The sequence below is a fragment of the Neolamprologus multifasciatus genome, chromosome 13, assembly GCF_963576455.1.
Source record: "Neolamprologus multifasciatus chromosome 13, fNeoMul1.2, whole genome shotgun sequence".
In the NCBI taxonomy this organism is placed as follows: domain Eukaryota; kingdom Metazoa; phylum Chordata; class Actinopteri; order Cichliformes; family Cichlidae; genus Neolamprologus; species Neolamprologus multifasciatus.
Genome location: NC_140451.1, coordinates 8,993,327 through 9,013,070, shown reverse-complemented (window position 1 = coordinate 9,013,070; position 19,744 = coordinate 8,993,327). Strand labels below are relative to the sequence as shown.

Here is a 19,744-nt window from a genome sequence, read left to right as displayed (position 1 = left end):
TGTGCTGGCCACGGTCGGCTTTTATAGGGGGGTCAGCCCCTAATCGCATTTGCATATGTAGAGACCCTTGTTAATGCCTGATCGATTCCAATGATTGTGGGATAATGACTTTACATATCCTGTGAGTGTGTCAAGACCTGGCGCCGTCTAGTCTGTGGAAACTTTTGAGTCCATGCATTTCTCTGAACTGAAAGTGAAATTAGGAGACTCACTCAAAATTATATTTCAGCATTTGCTACTTGTATAAATATAGTTGTTTACATGGATGATATTTTGTTAATATTTCAGCTGGAAAAAACAAATAAACATTAAAGGACTCATGTTGTTTCTAACAGGTATTTTGGCGCTAAATCAGGTTGCTGCTCGTGCAGACAGTAGACTAAGCTACAGCTCATGTTTTCCTTTTAGATAATACCATTAGATTCATTAAGTCAGGATTCACAGTGTATGAGCTTTAGCAACTTTCACTTTAGGTGATTAAACATTGTTACATTTTGGAATCCTTTTTTATTACTTTTACAGCACATGGAATCTGAAGTTGCCCAATTCTCTTTAAATTATGACAGTTAACCCAAACCGCTTCCCACACTTTAGTGATAATTATATTACGCACATTATAATTATTCTGCACTCAAGTATATTTCGATACTTATTACTTTCAGTTAAGTAGTTTTATCAAGAAAATGAAAACATGAATATAAACGATATAAAGTAATAAAAATGGAAACACTGTTAAAACAAATTGAGTACATTTTCAGTTATACTGAGTAGCTGTTTCTGACCATTTTACGCGCAAAACATAAACAGTTACGGTGCTTTGTTAAGGAGGAAGGGTGTATTTGCTCAATTTCTCATGACAGTTCCATTTGAAATCACAGGCTGAGCCTCTGAGCTCCCTGCTTATCCAGTTTGCTAACAAGATGGGAGCGTAAACAATAATTCCCTAAGAGACGTCTGATAGTAACCAGGCAGAAAGCAACATTTAACAAACAAGATAGTGTGGGCAGCACCTAAATTTGGGGAGCCATTTCTAACGCTCTCATCACATTTGTGCCTGTAACCCTCAAGCTCCCACTGCAATCAGATGGAGAACACAATGGTCTCCAGCGGTTTCATATTGACATGTGTTTGATACCCCGGCCAGTTACCCTGGCGCCAGTTACCCAAGAACCAGCGTTTGGCACATGCACTTCAAACATTACAGATCAAAGGCATTAAAGTAGCAACACAATTAAGGTCGATTGTCGCCTCGTTCACGTGCAAATATGCCAAAACACGCTGCGAGGAAGCTGTGGAGAGGGCGAGCAGGCTCAGAGAAAAGAATTCAACTGATCCTCACACATATATATTAAATATAAAAATAAATACTTCTAAAGGGTGTTTACTATCCAAACGCTTTCCAGTAGGATAAGCTTGTACTCGCTGGTGTAGTCTACTATCTAGTAGTTGAAGAATGACAGTCCTGCGTCATGTCAGCTAGGTGCCAAATAACCAGACAGACAGCTTTCCTAGAGAAAGCGCCTAACCTGTGGGACTGGCTCTCTGCTGAGATATCGCCACAGGCAGCAGCTCGGTGACAATGCCGCTAAACTGATCGTTTAGTTATATAACAAAGCAGATAAGAGGCTGGTCCTAGTTGTCTCCTTTATCGGCAATCTGTCGTTGTGAAGGCAGGAGTCCATTCAGTCTTTGGGGTCTCTTTATCTCCTCAGCTTTGAAGATGCGCCCCGATCGCGTCAGATAACAATGAAAAAGGCCCGGGACGTCGCCTGCACACTGAGCCTGTTTCCTCAGCTCTGTCTCCCTGAGAGCTCTGCCTCTGTGTGTCTCAGAGCAACAGCCGCACTGACTGTATTCATTTTTTTTCTTAGTGGGTCACTAGCTTGGATAAAGTCACTCAGCTGGTTTAGTTTATTCTTGAGCAGCTGGAGCATCAATCTTTGTTTTAAAAAAACCTCACACAGGAAATAAAGGCAAAGCATTTAGGACCTTCTGGTTTAAATGAAGCCTTTAGTCATCAGACCCTGGATCACTGGTGGGATAACTGTTTAATTATCCATGACACACTGTGAAAGATCTATGCCCAATTACCCAGTGGGCAATAGGTCTGCAGTGTATTACTGAACCATATTTCCTATTTCTGGGATTTTTTTTACTGGAAAATCCTAAATAGAGTAAAAAGTGAGAATTTTTTTCAGTTAAATGTAAAGCAGATGTATGAAGTCTGAGCACCCCTAACATTATGCCTCAACAGTCTTACACTCCACCACAGTCTCTTGCATGCTTAAAATCCCACTGAGCTTATATTAGAATTGCTTTGAACGGATGACATGTTTCCGATATCCCCAGACGTCCATACGAGATGTCAGAGACAACAGCTGTAGGACACAGTTCATCACAAAGGATGCTCATAAATATCTGAATATTTGTGCCTAAAAAATGAATTAAAATGGAATTTCAGTGCCCTCCGGTTTGCAGGATAGCATACTAAAAACTGATTTGCCAGTGAATGACTTTCTGCCAAAATTAATGGAGCACAAAACATGAAACATTTGGTTTTTTTAGGAGTTATTTCAATGCTGTGTACAGTCATTTCATATTTATATGAAACACCTAGTTGGAGGGAAAACTGAGCTTTACTTCTACAGTCGTCTGATTTCTGCACATTCATCTCACATATTAGCTTTTACTAAGATCAAAAAATGGCAGAAATGACGGCTGTTATCAGTATGATTTACAGTATGTGCAGTGCAGATAGGCACGCTTGCTTGGTGAGTAATATAAAAATGTAAAAGCAGATTGTGGTCAGAATGTTTACACCAGCTTAAAACGTAGTGTAGCCATCATAATAGAACTCCCCACACTATAAATGACATTTGAATCCTGTAAACTGCAGAAACCCAAGCAACAGCTCGCATTCCCTGCCTGATACAACAGCACCCTAACCTGCCATACGGCCAATCTATCACGGATGTTGTCTGACAATAATGAGCTCTGGCAAGAGAAGGTTTATAAAATCTCATTTATTTGGCCATATTAAGCAAATCGTCATAGCACGTCACATTCCATCTCCACGCTGGGTTTCACCGAGTGCGAGAACAGACAGCAGACACAGGCTGAACATCATTCCTCGAGTAACATTTTGCATGCCGACATCTCATTATGTTCCATCATTTGCTCGGTAATGGCAAGTTTTTGTCACGACTGTGAGCGTGTCTTTTTGCATTTCACCACACGCTATTCTTAATGAATGCAATTACTACACATGGCGCTGTTTAAATGGGATTATTATATTTTAATTTATCAATCTAGTCATGTAATTCTTATTTCAAATCCTAATTGGTAAACAAATAGAAGCTATAGGCTTGTGACCAGCGAGAGGAAAAACAACATCAAGTGTTTTAGAAAGGTGTTCACCCACCACGTGTCACAGGAATATCTTCAGTGGAGGGATGGAAAACCATTCCCCCAAAGACCATCCCCTCTTTTGGTGTTTTGGAGAATGCATCAGACTGCAATGTCCCCTCAATTAGGTTGAGATCTGCTGACTGTGAAGGAGCAGTGGATGGGCCAACTGCAATACTGGATAAGAGAAATCTCATAATAGATAGAAAGGATTTTTCATACAAAAAAATAAGGTGATCAATCAGAAAAACATTTTTGGATCTGAAGCGAGCCTTCCCTCTGCGGGGACAACTGGAGCCAAACTGTGCCACTTAATCTCGTACCACCTCTGTGTTGAACTTTAAAAACTTTATTTCACTTGAATGACTGACATGGCTGGATTCAAAGTTTGCAACCTATTTACCTCCACTACTTTCCTCTGATGCAATTACTCATGCTCTGCAGGTTTTTGCTGTGTGGTGATATAATGAAACGTGGGCCTTTAATCATTTTGGAATATGCACCGTGTACGCACAATATCAGCTGAAATAACGGAGTCTTCAATAATCTCGCATTCACTTTACATTGCGACTGCTATTTGTGCAGAATCACAGTTCTCTCTTTCATTATGTTTTCACAGTTATTTCAGTCATGTTTGTGTAGAAAACCATATGAACTCCCTTCAGAACAGAACTTGGATCTCCCACAAGTTCCAAGGAACCGAGAACATTTTGAGGAACTGCACTTCCAATGATATTAACAGCGTCTAAATTAAATGTCATGTCAATTGAAACAGGAAAAAGTTCCCGCTCAGTGCTCACTGCTTTCCAGAGATTCTGAAACTTTTTGATGTCGTTGGCATCACTGAGTGCTCAACTACAGCAGCATTTTCTTACTGTACCTATTAAAAGATTGAAACTGCGGAGACCGTCTTTGTGGTTTAATCATTGAGCTGAGATCAATAAAAATCATAATGAAGAGAATTTATGACCAAGTCCAGGCAGTTTGATTAACACTGTAGCCAGAGCAGTTCTGGTTAAAATAAAAATCTCAAAGAAGTGACACGACGACATAATTTACCTGAAAATAGTGTCTTTTTGTCTTATGGGCTGACAGGCATGTCAATTGCTGCTGAGGAGGAAGTGTCTTTGAATCCAGCGTCCAGTTCTTACAACAACCACAACACATCGGTGCTTTGTGCTAAATGCTAACGTCAGCAGTCCAACATGCTCACAATGACACTGCTGCTAGTGTTAAAGTTTGCAAGCCACATTTTACACTCAAAGTTTAATGCGTTGCTAAATTTGAGTTAGATGTAAACACAAAGTTTTATTAGTCTGCTCTAAACTAAAAGCAGAAATGTCAAGCATGCAACCAGAACTTGCTGCCAGAGGCTCCACTGCAGTCCAAGTATAGAAATTGCTTTGAATTCAATAATGACTTCTTCTTTCTGCTTTTATTAAAATGCACTAGTAGTCCTGGTGTGTTCATGCAGTGCTAGCATAACTCCGCTGTAGTAAAAATGTATCAGAAAATGAAAAAGCAGTTTTATATCTAGAAAAATTATTTGAATCATAAAAGAACCACAAGTTACAAAAGCTTTTTTCGACTTCATAGATCTGCTGTTATCTGTAAATTGTAATTAAAGGATGATGACAGCTTTACTTAGTGTGGAAAAGCTTTTTTTTTTAATAAAGGTTATGACGTGAAAATTGTACTCATTGAAGGTCAAATTATGTCGTATGTGCCCCGGGACTTAATACGTGTGACATCCAGAGCTGAAGTATTAATGAAACAAACCTGTTGACCTCACGACGGCGCTAAATTAAGAGTTAAGAATCGGTGAAGCTGTAACAGTCAGTTAGTTAGTTGTCGGGAGATTTAAGTAAAAACCAAACTACTGGTATGAGGAAACTAGTGAGAGGATTTCTAATGTTCTTCTGTATAAAACAAAACTATTTGCAGAAATAAAACCTTTATAATTGCTTCAATGCTTCCAAAAGGTGCCGAAAAAGGTCATTTTGGAAGTTCCCCTTAAGGCTCCTCACATATCAGCTGATATTTTGCTTAATGGTGCATATTCTAAATATCTTATAATCGATCATATTACTACACTGCTATATAAAGAACCTTTGGCTTTTTGTGTTTTAGGCCCTCGCACAGTAACTCACTTTTTTAATCCGTTCTTGGTGTTGGACAAGCATTGTACAGCTGCCATGTTTAGTCCAGATATGCTTACATACAGGTTTTAACAGCTAAATTACAGAAGAAGAATGTCAGTATTAGCTGAGGAAGAAAACATTACCCACTACTTCTGTTGGTTTATAGGAAAAAAATGCTAACATGAAAATCAAGCATGTGGGAACAACAGCAGAACCTGTTCATACACAGAGCTGTGAGCTAAGTTCACCTCAGATTCTATATTACTGACTAAAGTTAAGGTGTTTTTGACAAACAAGTCAATTGATATCAGAAAATATTTTCCAGTCTGGGACCAGGGAGTGTCTGCGCACTGTGGTCTGGGCATGGCGCCTCACTTTGGGCTCGTACATATCCAGGTGTTGACCTCTAACGCCGGGGTGTGAAAGCATGTCTCACTGGAAGGTGGCCTTAACCCTCCTCAGTGTGTCCTGGATCCTCCGTGTCTGGCGCTCGCTCGACTGCTGGAAGTTGGCATGGCTGTTGGCGGCCAAGAGGTGGATGTCCGAGGTGGTGAACCGGGCGATGCGGCGGCGAAGGTAGCCCTGCAGGTCCCGGTCTGGGCTGTAAGGGTACACGGCCTCTTGGAAGGCATGGACCTGACTCACAACCTTTGCTATGCTCCTACAACCAGTGACGGAACGACGAGGATGAGCACAACATGAAATGGGGAGACACAACAAAGTAACAGTGACACCATTATAAGAATACCTAGGTGGTGTTTTTTTTCTTGTAAGCAGCATTCTTAGCTTTGCCTGCGACCTGGTTTAGAGAGCAGGGATAGCCCAGGGTCCACAGTAACCAGCTGTCTCTGCTAGACATGCTCGTGACCCCAGCATCTGGCTACACTGCGTCACCTCTCAGCATCTGGCCCGAAACCTTTTCTTCCAATCAAACACCATCCCACAGGCGCCATCTGGTGCTAGCGCTACCCTAACCGACACCTCGAATTCAACAGCTGTGCCATTACCATCCAGCCGCCATGTGTTGTGACCTCAGCATCTGGTCAGCCATATTGGAACGAAGGAGAAGGACACAGGAAAATGCTTCCTGCTGGCTGACTTTGTTGTAGATGGATTCACAGAATATGAGGCCGGAGCTCACTTTAAGTTAATGGCACTAACTATTCATACTTTAGGTTACTCCAGGGACAGATAGCAAGCTAACTTTACTGGCTGTATGCATGTTTGAACAGAATGTAGGACTTTGGCTGCTTGTCATCACTTTGATTCCACGTTTCAACAAATAATCGACCGGCACAATTTGCCGTTTGTTACTGGCAGTCATTAGTTAGCAGTCCTCATGACGACTGCTCAGAATGTGTTGGCATGTGTGTTTTTCTAATGTGTGTACACATAATTAGCCATGCTTGCTGTTATATTACTCCATATTAGCATCTACGAAATGAGACAGAAGGAACGTTTTATCATCAGTAGTAACAAAAGCATACTTTCTCTTAATATGTTTTGCCAAGTGTTACCTCACCACTATTTTAATGTTTACCTTCGCCAAGGTGCTCATGTTATTTGGCAGCTTCTGTGAGCGTGTGTTTCATTCTGTCTCTAAACACAACAGCTCAACAAGTTTTGAATGACTTCTGATAAAACCCTGTAGTGGTGTAAAGTGAGGTCACCAAGATCTTCAAGGTCAGCTTAGTGATTTACCCTAATCCTATTGGTCGAAGATTGACAGAAAGTCCTATAACTTAGAAACTATGACTTTTACAACTGTGGTGTGTATTGTCATCATGTGGAAAGTATTGCATGAAGACTTAAGATATTGTGTTTGACCTCTGACCTCTCCTTCAAGGTCAGTAGACTGAGAAAGTCAAAGTGATAGAAATGCTATGCAGAGCTTTTTAAAACTATCTGTTTTACTGCCATTGTTTGTAACACAACATGTAGACAAGTAGGGAATTATGTATTTTGGGATTCTACATACCACATGACTTCAGACCTCAGAGGTTTTCTTCAAGGTTAAATAAGGTCAAACTTTAACAACGTGTCTTTTATCTTTAAATTGCACTTAAAATGTTTCTGCCTTTGTTTGTATTGCAAAATTTAGGAGATTACACTGACATATGGGGACATTAATATCGCAAATATGTCACATCTGACACTTTACATTTGACTTCTTTCAAGTTGACCCCAAAACGTGTTCTATCTTTAAAGAAAGTACCTGTCAAGAGAGCCTGAATGTGCTGCCTTGTTAGTTAGAAATATACTGTCGCGTAATATTATATAACTAATTAATTAGGGTTAATTAGGAACTGCCTTTTTCAGCTAAGAAACATCTCCAAACTGCGAACTTTGCTGTCTAAGTCCGAGTTAGAAATGGTTATTCATGCTTTTATTTCTTCTCGCTTAGATTATTGTAACAGCCTTTTTCTTTGTTTGAGCAAAAGGAATCTTGACCGTCTCCAGTCAGTCCAGAATGCTGCTGCAAGGCTATAAAACTAAGACATGAAAAAGAGAGCACATTACACCAGTGTTACGTTCATTACACTGGCTTCCAGTACATTTTAGAATTCATTTTAAAATCTTGGTACTGACTTTTAAAGCTTTGAATTGTGATGCCCCTGCTTACATTTTTGATCTTTTAGAACCCCACGCTCCTTCTCGCAGCCTGAGGTCTTCTAATCAAAGGCTGTTGGTAGTCCCACGAACTCGTTTTAAGACCAGAGGAGATAGATCTTTTAGAGCGGTGGCCCCCAGGTTGTGGAATGCTCTCCCTACATCATTATGTTGCCTTGATAGTATTTATTCTTTTAAAAAGCAACTTAAGACTCATTTATTTAAATTGGCTTTTAATTAGATTTGTGCTGTGTTTTATTATTAATGTATTTTATGTATTTCTGTTTTATATTACTGTGAAGCACTTTGTGGTTTTTATCCTGTGAAAAGTGCTATATAAATAAATTGATTTGATTTGATTTGATAACAAGCTCAGGCTACCTACAGAAGTAGAGTGCGTGTGTGTGGGGGGGGGGGGGGGGGGGGGGGCATTCAGTGGTCATGCCTCACATCCGACACTGTTTTTATTATATACGATAAAAATCCAAAGGTGAGCAGGCTAGCAAGATAGTACCATAAATACTATACCATACATCAGACACAGCGTACCTCAGTTTGGTCCATTTGTAAGCCCCGGTGGTGAGAGTGAAAGCTCCGATCTCTAGCTGCTGCACGTGCATAGCCAGGATGTGGGCTGAGGGCAGCGTGGGCTTCTTTGTTGTATGTTCACCTCCCATAAGACACAGATCATCACTCTTCAGAAAAACCTGATTAGGAAGCAATACATCCACACAGTGAATAAATATGCTCTTACTGGCAGAGAAAATCAGGTTAAAGATACTTGATTGAGTCCAGTGCAGAGGTGATAGCGAGAGTCTCAGAAGATTGAAAAAAGTCAAACCCTTCGGACATTTCATAGTCAATAGGCCACGCAATTTATCCTACAAACTATTACAGCTAAAATAGAGAAGTTGGCAAGTGTTTCATTTTGTGTAATGCGTCAGTTTTTGTTTTTTTTTAGAGAAACTTGGAGCAGGAGAACCAGCTGTAAGCACACGACACCCGGGAAAGTAGCTCGAAGCTGTTTTTCTATTGATTTGTTTGCCCTGCAGCCCAGTTTCACAATATGCGGCCATCCTAGCCTTCAGTTACAAACACCATCCGTGTGTGCTCATGCTCAAACACACACACACACGCACACACCTGCACAGCTCGTAGCTCCTCCAGGATCTCACACACCTTGGACGACAGATGTTTCCACGCCTGTTGGCAAAGGCAACAGTAGTTTTATTAATCATTACCAAAACAGCAGCTTCCATATAGCAGCACTCAGTGAACGTCACCTCCCTGCAGATGGATATATGGAAATTTCTTCTATTTTCCCCAACTGTTTTTTTTTTGTTTTGTTTTTTTTAATCACTGCTTTTCAGAGTGGGGGGGGTGGGGGGCACATTCTTCCTCGCTGTGTTTGTTCTTCCTACATCTTATTTGAATAGATTAATTTGAATTTTTTTATTTGTGAAACTAATTAAACGCCATCCAAACTCTCTCGCAGTAGAGGGAAACATTTCGCTTGAGGGGCAGCAAGTTATTGCACAAACTTGTGTGAGGAGGAAAGCATTGCCACGGAGCCTTACCGGTAATTGCCTGACAATCACGTTCTCCAGACCTCCGAGGACCTGCATGGCCGTGGCAAAGTTCCTCGATTCGTAGCAGTGCTTTCCTATCCACAGATACTTGGTCAGCAGAGCAACTTGTTTCTGCAGGGGAGGAGAGATTGCAAGAGAAACAAAAATAAACAAAACCAAAAAAAAGGCAGACAAAGCAAAATGCTAAAATCACGCAGCTCTCTCAGGCTCCATTAATACACACGTACACACAATATATGAAAAATGTTACGTGTCAAAGTGCTTTGTGGACACTATGTTTTTTCTATTACTCATCTGCTTTCTTGAAAAAGATATCAATGTGCAAATTATTTAACGTGTTCATCTGAGAGCTGCACTTGAAGCTCCTTTATGAGGACAGCTTAAATCAGTAGAAGTGAATCCACATTTATCCAGGAGCTGTTTTTTTGGGAAGCAATGAAAGCTGTTGTCCTTGTCATAGAAATCATAAGCAACACAAATAACTGAAAGAATGAGGTAAATCTGAGGTGAGGAAGTGCAAAGATAGTTTAAGTGCTCTTTAAATAGTCAGAGTATTTGTCATAACGGTGTGAAAAACGCTCCAAAGTGCACGGAAAAGTCCTAAAACAGCTGAACATCTAGTGTGTTCTCTAAATGTATTCTCATTGGTTTGCTCAGCTTTTTGTGAGACTTATTAAACAGTTAAATAAAGAAGCTGCTTTCAGCCTGTGACTGACACCAGAGTTCACGCGAGAAATCAAAGCCCCGTGCTGTGACAGCGATGACTCCCTTTTATTCCCACCTGACCCCGTTACTACCATGAGTTATGGGTCCTCTCACCTTGACAGAGTCGCAGATGACTATTTCAGCAGAGATCCAGTTAGTGACACTATCAGCGTACGTGAGCAGCCGCTGAAGGTAGCTGTCTGAAGCTGGCCCCTCACGTGCAAGCCCACTGCTCCCCTCTGCTGGTGGAATATGCTGCGACACATTTCTGTTGGGAGAGCGTGAGATGTCGGAAAATCTTCACTGGATTTTACGGCTCTAAGTAAGCGCCCAGCAAAAATCCCATGTATTAAAGAACATCTTTAGATTTTCAAATGTTGTATTTTTCCAGGGAAGCTGTGATGGGTACTTCCACTTGTGGAAAAAATTATACTTTGTTTATCTGGCATTCACCTGGACCTTTCATGTTTTTCTAGATGTCACCTGAAGAGTCGTCCCACCCACACACTACGAGACATAACTGCCTGAGAAGCACAATTTACATTTGATATGCAGTGAAGCCCACAATTATTCATAGCTCCTCTTTGTTTGTGTCTTTTGTAAAGCAGTAACAGCGTTTTTCTGCCAAATTTAAACTAACTAAAATCTAAAATCTTGACTTTCTTTAAACTCTGTTCACTATAAAAAAAACTAGCCACATGCATACCATTCAGTCAAAGTTTAACTGTGATGAACGCTCAGGTCAAGCGTTGCCCACAGAAATGATTGCTACAGGTAGGTTTAGAGTTGTGATTTAAACTGTTTCACAGAGTCTAGTTCAGGGATGTCAAACTCATTTTTCATGGTGGGCCACGTACTGCCCACTGTGATATTAAGTGGGCCACACCAGTGAAACTCCTCTTTCTTTCTCATTTAACTAAACAGGTTTTTTTTCCATCGCAAATGTGTAATTACAGAAAATGTCCCAGTAGCTCATTGCTCAAAGTGTGTTGTATTTATAAAAAATGAAGAATTTGTTAATTCGCAGAAAATAATTCTTGCCATGGATGGACTGTAAAAAGAATTTCCATAGCAGATATGAAAAACAGGAAGTTTTCTGTCATTTAATCTTTTATTTACCCTTCTTCCTAAAGCAAAAGGAAAAGCTGTAGAAATGTGGGTGGAAGCAGACTGAAGGTGAGACACTGCTGTGTGCAGTAAAGTATTGTCCAAGGTGGATCCAAAGACCTTTGACACTGGAGGATATGTGGACCTAAAGGTGTATTCTGGAAAATGAGCCAGTGAAGATGGCAGAAGGCAGTTTAGTTTGAGCTCAGTATCACAACTAAATTGCCTTTAACCTTTAACTCCCTCGTCCAAAGTCTGTGTGCTTCCCACACATTCACTCTGATGAACTCATCAGGAGCAAGTTGCGGTTCAGTTTCTTGCCAAAGATTGCAGTAGCCAGTTAGCGAACTACCAACCTTCCAATAAGTAGAATGTAGAGCAGACCTAGGTGTTGATGAAAACTTTATAAGTAAAATCTTCAGTATGCATATGGTTAAATAGATATATGATAATTTTAGTATTTCAGGTACTGTGCAGAGAAGAAGTACAAACAGGTGTTTGTATATGGAACACACACTCTGCATAAAGACGGGAAGAAACAGCAGAGAAAGAAATGAAGTGAATCTGTGAGTGGGGACGCTGAACAGTTTTTCTATACAGGTCACTGAATGTTTGATGGGGTATGAAAATGATGTTAATCATACACTGCGACCTTCACAGGCAACACTTCCGAGCATAATTGAGCAGCTGTGGGTGATTCTGCATAAACATTCGAATGCTCTGCACCTAAAAATCCTTTCATAATAGAGGGCCAGAGACCTCTGATCGTTTGCCAAGGTGCTGTGAAAGCTATTTCAGAGGCTTTCAGAGGCTCTCTAATGCAGGCTTTATAGCTTTTGTACTCACTTGTTCGGGGTTGAGACTTTGTCCCTGACTCCTTGTATTCTGGAGTTGAGGAAATGAACTGGATGGCATCCTTGGAACATTTCCTGCATTACAAGAGTTACAAATACAAGATGCAACATGACAAGCTGGTGCATTCTCAGAGACACGGCTCCCTCTAGTGGCTTGAAATGATAACAACATTAGGTGGTGTACCAGTCACATAAATGGTGCGCTACCTGCTGCAGGAGCGTGAGCTGTTGGGCTATGTGCTGTGCACTGTACTCATTTTGGCTGAAGGGCAGTCGTTCTTCACTGTGTAAGCAAGTGCTGGAGAGCTCATCCATCAGGGAGCGGTGACAAGGCATGGGCAGAGCCACAGCAATGGAGAAGGCCTTCTCTTTAGACATGGATGCAGAGGGCTCCACCACTCGCGAGATCCTCCACTGCAAAGTTCACACAGCCATGTTCAGGGCAATAAAGACTTCTGGTAGACTTCTTGTTAAGGGATCTGATCTTATTGGAAAATAGATCAAGATTAAATTTGGCTCAACAACAAGAATGTAAATATTGACCTTTTTCCCAAGATCCTCAGTAGATGAATGCAAACACCCAGAGTCATCGACTTCGTCAAAGCTGATTAGGCTCCCTGTCAGATGGCTTGCTGCACTCATACTCAGCGGGCTGTGAAGACCAATAAGCAAGGCTTCCCCTTGGCTGTCTATAGGAATCACCTGTGGAAGCATTAAATGGAGAATATTTGAACATTGGGGTTTTTTTCATTCAAGGGAATGGCGCTGTATACAGTGTGTACATATCTGGCTACCTCAGTATTAAGGAACTTTTCTAACACGTCCACGAGGCTGGAGTTAGGCACAAAGTCCACTGTTCTGTAGTCTGTTATCCAGAAGTGAAGCAAGTGCAAACTCCGATGGAAAACCTTTTCACTGTCTCCTGACAAATCAGGTCCCTCCCTGAAATGGGAAAAGAAATAAAACCCACATGTAACGTGTTTCTTACCGTGTGGCACATTTTAATTAGTCATTTATTGGAAGAATTGGAACTGCACACTGCTCAGAGCTGCTCCTCTGTCGCCCTGTGCTGCTGGTTGTACTTTACCTTACAGCACAGATGAATTTATTCATTATGAACTGCAGTAAGTGCTCAGGAGTGCAGAAGAAACGATACGTATACAGGAACTGCTGGATGTAGCCCTCCATAGCTGCATTTCTGTGATGAAAACAATCATAGAGACACTAATTAGAAATCAGCACAAGGCATTATTAGAAACATGATATATAGAAAAAAAGAAAAAAAAAGAAACATGATATGTAGAACAGATACATAATATACAGAAAGGAATATAAAAACATTCGCAAACCGTCCAGACCCGGCAAATATAACATACAAGAGGTGAAGTTGAAGGAACTCAACTTCCTGCTATATGTGAGTTACCCTACATGTCCTACATCTGAATCTTTTCCCACACAGATGTGTAAATTTCACAAAGCATTTCTAGGGAGAGATCCTTCCGAGGTGCCCTAAGCTACTTTAACGACTCCTTTCAACGTGAGGGAGCAGTGACGTCACTAAAATCACAACATTGTCAGTGGTGGTGGGTCTCATGTGAGCCGCCAGACAAATGGGAATTTATAAACACCCCCTGTGTTTAGCAGAACCTGCACTTTGACTTTAAGGCAAATTAAAAGCTACTTATCTGTGAGCCAATTGTTGAGGACAAAAAAATGCCAAAATTGTTGTACTACTGGCAATAAAGCCCCCAAAATCTTGGAGGGATCTAAGGGGAAACAGTTTGATGTGTGGAGGATGATGTTTGAGAGCCTTAAAAGTTTCGTAAGCACAGGAGAAGACAGCAGAAAGACAAAAAGGTGGAAGAAACACTACAAATGCTATCTGACCGAGCTAAGAAGCTATTGTAGATCTTATAGCTGATGCTGTTTGAGGTTAATTCCACTGACGATACGGTTACATGTACCACCCGGTGCAATAACGCCGCTCATTTAAATGATCGTCACAACAATCAGACAACTGGTAACTCGAAAAATGCAGGAAGGAGGGAGACCGCTTCAAAGCGCGCATGCCTTGACAGAAGAAGCCCCATCGCTCTCGGACCTCAGCTGAGACTGCAGGACGACCAGAAGAGCTTTGGCTGAGGACCTCAGATTACGAGCAAACGGTGTCAGGAGAGCTGAAACACAGCTTGGTGTGAGCCCAGAAAAGGGCCTTAAATTTCACAGAAAAAAATCCCCAAATCAATTAACCGATAACCAATGAAGCAAAGCTAAAATAGAGGAAAGTCTGGCTTCTGAGTTTTTGGACAAGCTGTAGTTTGTGTAGTCTTTATTGGCTCAAACAAAAATATAATAAATTACAATAATATCACCTAGAGGTAATAAAAGGGGATCACCTGAGCCGTCAGCTGAGGGCTGGACGTGAGCTCAGCTGATTACTGTGGAGTGTGACTTCACAGCCAACCAGAATGCAAACCAGAGAAAAACTGCACTTTTAGTTTCAACTAATTGCACCTTTTGATCAAATGTTTCGTACCTAGTTCAAATTTTTAAGCCCTCAAGTTTAGCAGGTATGCTGCCTATCAGCCAATATAGTATATAAGTGTAGTATGCTGACATCCTTACAATTAGTCAGCATTACTGAGAAAAAATACCCTGCAAATAAAAAATACCAGCTGTAATAAAGGTCTTATTTTAGAAAAAACACATCAGTAAAACATCAAATATATTCTTAAGTTTCCCGTTGTAAGTGAATACACTCTTTTGACTCTGTAAAATCCCTTTGTTGGACACATCAAAAGCAGAAGGAAGGTTAAATAACTCAGCCTATGACCTGGATCACAGCACTGTAAAACGTAACTAGAAAAAAAAAAGAAAAGAAAATCGACCCTTAATCAAATGTACCTGGCATAGAGGTATGCCATGAGGCCCAGAGGAGATCCAGCCTGCAGAGTGCTCTTCCCTTTGCTGGTACCAAAACTCAACACTGAAATGTCCTCTGAGGACTCGAAGTCCAACGACTCGAGTTCACAGACAGCCAAAGAGGGGAGCAACGAAAGCTCCAAACCCCACTGGTCCACACTGAGAATCTGTGGAAATGAAAGAAATTCTATCAAGCTTACAAGAACTGAGTTAAGTATGATGCATAAGATTTTTGGGTAAGCTTCTGTACCTCGAGGTATTTCTTCACACTATCCAAGAAGGCTACTTTGGACCTGAGTTCCTCGAGCTGTGACTTGAGTTTAAAGAGCATTGGCTTGCTCTCAGGACCTTTGGAATACAATAAAGGTACATTACACACACAGTATTTACATGCTGTATCAGAAACACAGCATTTTGCCATTTTCATACTCCTGCGGCGTGTTAAAACGAGCACCCAACCTTTGTTTTTCCTCTCTTGTTGAATCAACTTCTGGTAGAAATTTCTTGTTTTCTTTAGATTCCTTGTTTCAATTACAAGCTGCTGCTGCAGTTCCTGTTCAAAGGAAATCACACAGAATCATACAAAGGCCCTAAAACTGCACCACATGCCTTCTGCTGAAAGAAGCCGTCGGGCGTTTTAAGTGTGTATGGGCCAGTGTTTTTTTGTTTTTTTTTGGTCCTCTCTTCACCGTGGCAACAGAAAGCAACAGCTCTTTTGAAGTGAACTGAGTACGAAGTCGCAGCATCGCAGCTCTTAAGGTACGTTTATAAGCTTTCACGCAAACCTTCCGAAGGAGCAGTGGTGCCATCAAAGCGCTCAAACACGAGGATGATTCATTAATATTCTTTTGCAAATGATAATAACTTTCTCTGCTGAGGGCTAAGTTCAACACATTAATATTCAGATCCAGTTTGGAGAGAATAATATGCCAATTATCCTAAAGTCCCCCACATGCTCTCGTCCTATTTACCCCAAAGCCTGACCGTGCCCCACTTCATTACAGATAGGAAAATAAGTCCCACGCTTAATCAAAAAACTCGACCAGGTGAGGAGCTGAATGAAACAGAGAAGCACTCGATTTCAACCTCAAGCAGCACAACCAAAACGATTTAAACTTTAACTTCAGAGGATATTTTGATGGAAATAACTTATCTTGGCTCAGGGCACAGAAGACCGTATTTAGTTGTTTTATTCAAATGCCTTAAATACGCGATAAAACATTTGAATTTACGTGAATTTATAGAATAATCCATTGAAATAGCATAACATTTAATACATACACATTTAATGTAAGCGGCATGAAAACTGATAAATAAATCATGGAGTCTCCCGTTCGATCAAACGCTCAGGGTTAAGGTCAGGGATGATTCAGAGGCGGTGGCCATCGTAGCTTTACCCACCTGTGCTTTCACGTCCAGACATGGCGATCCTGTGTGCTGTCCCAGATTTCCTGCATACTGGGTCACATCGGGACTAAAGCACTCTTCGCCGAAGAAGGCCAAGGCCCAGTCTGGGCTCGAAATGAGGCCAAGACCCTCTGCTCTGAAACTGGAGGAGAGAAGCCGCTCAGACGCCACGGAGTCGCTGTCCTCCATGTCCTCGGAGCAGTCTGGGCTCATCTGCTCATCGTGGGCTCCTGTAAGCCTTTCCTCTCCCTCTGATAGAACCTCAGCTTCAGAGGGGCTTTCATCGCTGCCCCCCACTGAATGACCTCTTCCCTCCATGACCCCCAAGTCTGAACTGTCAGCGTTCACGCCTGGAACTGTAAATAAAGACAGAAGAGAGAGAGAGAGAGAGAGAGAGAGAGGGATTGGATCACATGGAGAGTATAAAAAAGGCAAACTGGATTTGAAGTAAACAGAGAGACAGAGAGAGAGAGAGAGGGTGAGATCCAAGGGTGGCGCTGAGGGTGTTTGTTGCTAACCCTCTCGTGGCTGCACAATGCACTTACTGTTTAACAGATGCCCTTAAAGCAATTCACAGTTCAGTCACTATCCCTTTTTTTTAATTTCAAGTATCTGTTCAGAGCCTGTCTGCAATCAAGACAGCTCATGTCTAACATACTTCAGTAATGACAAAAACAGACCCAAGTGTGTGTTTGTGTGAAAGTCACTGACCGGGAATGGGTTTTAGAGAAAAGGGAGAAGAAAAAAAAAGCCTTTGCAAGTTTGCTAGCACGCCTTGGACCCTTCTGAATGAGCCGCAAACTTAAGAACAGCATCCAACAGCTGGCAATGGCCCTCATGACTGCAGTCAGCAGCCAAGGCGATAGAAATATACCAAAACATCACAGAGAAGGTGGAGTTTGATATCTAAAAGCAGGACAGAATCTGCATGATTATCAAATCCCTTCATCTACTTAGTTAAGAAGAAAATAAAAAGTACTGCGCTTGTACTGTGTTACAATGCAGCACTTGCACATAGTACTTAGTTACAAGTTTATTTTACTTGTACTTGAGCAAGTGAAAAAGCAACATTTCCTGTAAGCAGCAGTAATGTCTCCTAATCCCTAATCTATTTATGGGAGCAGGTTTGTAACTTAAACAATCCCATCTTCCTCACATGCCATTTTTAAAATCACATTACATGCTGAATTTAAATGTATCTCAAAGGGAATCATGGCTGGCTCAATCACTCACAGCTGAAGATGAAAACCTCAGTCTGCGGGCTCAAACAGGTGATGCTCAGAGCCTTAGAGGGAGCACTTTTATTTGACTTGTTCATCCAGTTCAGCCTATGCATTTCAGAAATGGATCCAAAATATAACCGACTGTGAGAACTCTCCAATGAGAAAGAGACAGAGGTCAACAACCAAATCTTTCTCCTACCTTCACCGATGCAGTGCTGATTTTGCTCTGAACTCAATCTGACATCCTCGAGTACAGTCCTATTTTCTGCATGACAGGACTGGGCCTTGGTTTCTTCCCAAAAATCCCCAGCAACAGGACTGGACGGGCGGAAGTTTCCATTCAGATCGAGACAGCTGTTCAGGCAAACTTCTCTCTTCCCTCTCCTGACAGCGGCTATCGAGGATGGGGTAACGGTTGCCCTTTTCACAGCCTTTGATGGAGGCTGATCATTACAGCTGCTGCACGGGGCACAGAAAACACACAGCATGTTCAAAGCAAATAATAATTAGCACTAATTAGGGGAATATTGCCAATGACATGCATTCAAGTAAGCAGGTAATAGGCAATTCAGAGAAAACACACATGGTGATGATAATAACTAAAACAGTCAACAATGCAAAACACATACAGCACTCAACTTCACAAGGGATTTGCTACTTTAATCAATAATGTACTAGAATACTGGCTCCAATGGAAAACTCGCAAAGAATGAAACAAGGCAGCCACTGAACATCTTGGAGCTTATCAGTAACATTATGCACTTGCAAATTACACCAACTGAGCCACACAATTAATACTGTGCCAAAACAGACCACTGCTGTCCTTGTCAGGGTTAGAATGAAGCGTGTCTTCATCAAGTCCCTCAATCCCTTCAGAGAAACTGAAGCAGTGGAGGAACAGTGGAGAAACCCTTCACAGCTGAGCCCTGTGAACGAGCCCACAGCCAGAGGAAAAACATGTCTATCTCTCCACAAAGCTGTGTCGTCTCTCTACCAGAGCAGATTAAAGGGTCTGTCATATTGCCCTGAGCACAAGAGCATGAGCAACGCCTGGATGAAAAGACGTCTGAAAGAAGTGACAGGCTCGCCTCCGTGCTCGTCTCTATCTTATGTTTAAATACATGCATGCATTCATCCATACACTTAAGTCTACCCGATGCCCACGGCTAATTGTCAGTATATCAGTAACAATGCAGAAAGAGCTTTAAATGTGTTGACATAGCACTTGCACCGAAAAACTTACCGCATAGCTACTGCCATAGGAGCTGCTAATGTGGTTGGCGAGGTTTGCAAAAGAAGCTTTGTTTCTTTTTAATGTTGGCTTTGAATGTGAAAGCGTGCAGAGGAGAAGATGTCATCGTTAATCAGCACTCCATCCCATAACTTATTCCAACATCTTTGTACTCTTATTTGCACATGTAAATAAGCTACCTCCCTTCTCCTGCCACATGGCTTTATCTTAAATTAGAAATCTAACTGTCTATTATAAATCAATTGATAGGGTCTGTATTTTGCCAGTTATTTCCATAATGGTCCTAATTTAAAACTTTGGAAAACATGCCTATAAGAGCTAAGGTGATGTCTTCAAATTAAACTACATCAAAATAAAATCATGATATGCAATATTATCTGTATTATCTGTATCTGTATGAATAATCTTCAAGATAACATTCAGAAACCGTGTTTATTTGTATTACACTAGTCACATGATCTCAAGGTGACTTTTTTTTATTTCTAAGCAACATCAATTAATAATACTGTTTTGTTATTAGATATGTTTT

The 19,744-nt window shown here is 41.2% G+C and overlaps 1 protein-coding gene across 1 annotated transcript in view; it reads right to left on the bottom strand.

Moving 5' to 3' along the window:
- Nucleotides 1-3,007: 3,007 nt before the first annotated feature.
- Nucleotides 3,008-19,744, bottom strand: part of kndc1 (kinase non-catalytic C-lobe domain containing 1) — a 49,644-nt gene continuing 32,907 nt past the window's right edge. The window contains exons 17-31 of the mRNA XM_085183348.1: nt 18,163-18,422; nt 16,735-17,096; nt 15,793-15,886; nt 15,584-15,681; nt 15,316-15,500; nt 13,499-13,609; nt 13,206-13,353; nt 12,955-13,113; nt 12,619-12,825; nt 12,404-12,486; nt 10,565-10,718; nt 9,734-9,856; nt 9,300-9,359; nt 8,706-8,863; nt 3,008-6,207 (exon numbers count right to left, since the gene is read on the bottom strand). Of these exons, the coding sequence (XP_085039474.1) occupies nt 5,979-6,207; nt 8,706-8,863; nt 9,300-9,359; nt 9,734-9,856; nt 10,565-10,718; nt 12,404-12,486; nt 12,619-12,825; nt 12,955-13,113; nt 13,206-13,353; nt 13,499-13,609; nt 15,316-15,500; nt 15,584-15,681; nt 15,793-15,886; nt 16,735-17,096; nt 18,163-18,422 (2,431 nt within the window). The 3' untranslated portion in view covers nt 3,008-5,978. The remainder of the gene's footprint in view (nt 6,208-8,705; nt 8,864-9,299; nt 9,360-9,733; nt 9,857-10,564; nt 10,719-12,403; nt 12,487-12,618; nt 12,826-12,954; nt 13,114-13,205; nt 13,354-13,498; nt 13,610-15,315; nt 15,501-15,583; nt 15,682-15,792; nt 15,887-16,734; nt 17,097-18,162; nt 18,423-19,744) is intronic.